Genomic DNA, 2940 nt, shown 5'->3' on the forward strand with positions numbered 1-2940 from the left:
TTTAGGAATTTGAACCTTGCTTGTAATTGAAATTATTTTGTCTTTTATTTTCTAGTTTGAACTTTATCCCATTGTAATGCAGTTTGAACGACATCGTCCCGATGAAAAGTGCTTTATAAATAAACTTATTTTTTTATTTTTTTCTAACTTAAACGGGCAAATCCTGAGGTACGGGCAAATCAAAGCACACTCATTTTAAATTGATAGGTAATTTCAGATTACTCTCGTGGTGTATACTATTGTGGCTTTCGGAAGATTTACATGAACATTGCTGTGTGGAGCTAATTCTTTATTACTATCGTGTAATGCTTTTTGGATGATACCAGTTGTTGATATTATTATCGGGATAATGTGTATCGTGTTCATGTTCCACAATCTTTCAATTTCCTCTTTTAATTCAGCATATTTCTAAAGTTTTTTATTAATTGATATCTGTAATTTATGTGTGTTTGGAATGGCAATATCTATTTAAAAAGTTGTTTTTGCTAGTTTGTCCGGTACAATTATAGCCGGACAGTTATTATGAATTTTCCTATCTGTAATAATGAATCGGTTACGGTGGATTTGTCGGACTCTAACTCTAAATGTGGAGCAGACTTGTATTTATAGTGAGGGATGGTGTTTTTTTGTCAGTTGTAGTTTAAGCAAGATGTTGGTGAAAGTTGTCTACCACTTGATAGTGCAGTGCTCAGATTGAGTAAAACTACTGCAGGATCCTGTAATGTGTTCAATTGTTTCTGGCTTCTCTTGTAATTTTCAGCATTTATCATCTTGAACCTGTTGGCCTTTATTCCTCATTATTGATAACTAGATGTGTTAACCACCTGGTCCTGTATGCTCCCTTCTGTTTCTGGGAAGAGGTCTCCAACTCTGAGCCAGGGGCTCGACGCTTCCTTGTCGACATCTAGTGCGCTCAGATCGTGGGGATGTATTCCATGGGGAGTCACACTCTTCCACTCTTCCAAGGTTAACGTTCTCCTATTATGATTGTTTCTTCATTTTTATGGGTTATGCTTTCATTTGCATTCAGTGATGTGTACCCCTTATCAGAATTGCATATGCTTGGATGGAGTGCTGAATCCTGCTTGCGTTGATAAAAATATATCGTTAGAGATAATTGTGGATTTCAGAAAGGGTAAGATGAGGGAACACAACATACCAATCCTCACAGAGGGATCTGAAGTGGAGAGTGTGGACAATTTCAAATTCTTGGCAGTCAATATCTCCGAGTATCTGACCTGGACCCAATATATGGATGCAGCCACAAAGAAACTACAACAGTGGCTATATTTCATCAGGAGTTTCCAACATCACTGGAATATTTCTACAGGTGTAACTTGGAGAGTATTGTAACTGGCTGCATCACCGTCTGGTTCATGGGGACTACTGTACAGGATCGGAGTAAAGCGCACACTCAACAGTTCAGAAACTTCTCCTCTGTCATCTAGTTTCTGAATGGACAAATAACCCATCGATAGTGACTCAATAATCTCTTTTATATTTCTATTTCTGCACACTTATTTACGGAATCACACAGACATGCGTAGCTATACTGTATATGTTTTCTTTGGAAATTAGTTCCATTATTTGAATTAATTGTTTTAACTCCACTGATGCAAGAGCAAATAATTTCCAATTATCCCTGCATAGTTGTGTCAAGGTATAATTCGTTTGTTTTTTTTCTGATTTGATACCTAATTTTTGTCTGTTTCAGGAAATTCAAGAGTGGGTTTAACGCCAGACGAAACCATAGTGGGCTTAGTGTGTCACTCTGGAAAATATCTCCATTTATTGTGGTATCAGAAGTTGTTCCGTTGTTCTTGTTAATAGGGCATTTATTGTACTTCATTAGATGTTGTAGAAATTTCACAAGTATTGGATGCATCTTATATAATATTGAAACCTCTTAACCATGTGAGAGACAGAATCAAATCGTTTTTGATAGACAATATAACACTGAGAGATTTCTACACTCAAGGGATATGGGGACAAGGCAGGAACCGGGTATTGATAGTAGATGATCAGCCATGGTTTCTCAGAATGGCGGTGCAGACTCGAAGGGCCGAATGGTCTACTTCTGCACCTATTGTCTATTGTTATTTGTTTTACATAAGACTGATGTCTAATACCAGAGGGCATTTGGTTAAGGTGAGATGGTGTAAATTTACAGCAATTGTGGTAAGTTTCTTCACAGAGTTGTGGGTGCATGGAAGTTACTGTCCGGGTCATGTCGGTGGCAAATATGTTATAGATGCTGCTAGATATACATGAATGTGCAGGAAGTGCAAGGATATGGTCAATAATATAAGAAAGGATTTCAAAGTATCTAAAGTATTTTTTTTTCTTTCCCAGATGACCGCTGGAAAATGATGTTGTAGTTGCAGTAACGGGCGAAAAGGAAATGCCAGACAAACTCTGTGGAAGTCACGAGCGGAATTACAAAAGGTAAAGAATATCAGCAAACAGAAGTGTAGTGTAGTGCTATTACAAAGGAAAAGGGGCTTGGAATATGAAAGGTCTGAAGATAGAAAAGTCACCTGGACTGGGTCATACAGTGTATCAGGAGCCTGTCTGGGGTGTGTGGGAATTCCCAGAGCATGAGGACCTGGAGTGAAGACTTCAGCAGTACCAACAGCTGGATTAGGACAAAAATACAATGTAGAATATTCAGGCTGCAAAGAGAGATTCTCTGAATTGTAACCTGAATCCAGAGATCGGCGAATGATTAATGGCAAATTTTGATTCTGAGGTTTTGCCAAGTCAGAGATTAACATTTGAGATGTGATTTGAACTGTACATTTCATCACTCACCTATCAGTTGAGTGGGTAACTCAGATAACCCTTGCCTGATGTTCATGTATTCCTGTGGATCAGGACCTGTTTAAATATAAAACAAAATCCATGGAAACAGAGCTAAAATAATCAATGTAACTAAAATGT

General features: G+C 37.8%; 3 protein-coding genes across 3 annotated transcripts in view; all 3 read right to left on the reverse strand.

Moving 5' to 3' along the window:
• Window positions 1-2871, reverse strand: part of LOC140721128 (NACHT, LRR and PYD domains-containing protein 3-like) — a 30620-nt gene extending 27749 nt beyond the window's left edge. The window contains exon 1 of the mRNA XM_073036003.1: window positions 2812-2871. Within this exon, the coding sequence (XP_072892104.1) occupies window positions 2812-2857 (46 nt within the window). The 5' untranslated portion in view covers window positions 2858-2871. The remainder of the gene's footprint in view (window positions 1-2811) is intronic.
• Window positions 1-2940, reverse strand: part of LOC140721129 (NACHT, LRR and PYD domains-containing protein 3-like) — a 752838-nt gene that overhangs the window by 577797 nt on the left and 172101 nt on the right. The gene's annotated exons all lie outside the window — the stretch shown is intronic.
• Window positions 1-2940, reverse strand: part of LOC140721127 (NACHT, LRR and PYD domains-containing protein 3-like) — a 301993-nt gene that overhangs the window by 160434 nt on the left and 138619 nt on the right. The window lies entirely within an intron of this gene.

The sequence above is a fragment of the Hemitrygon akajei genome, unplaced genomic scaffold (assembly GCF_048418815.1).
Source record: "Hemitrygon akajei unplaced genomic scaffold, sHemAka1.3 Scf000050, whole genome shotgun sequence".
Taxonomy (NCBI): Eukaryota; Metazoa; Chordata; class Chondrichthyes; order Myliobatiformes; family Dasyatidae; genus Hemitrygon; species Hemitrygon akajei.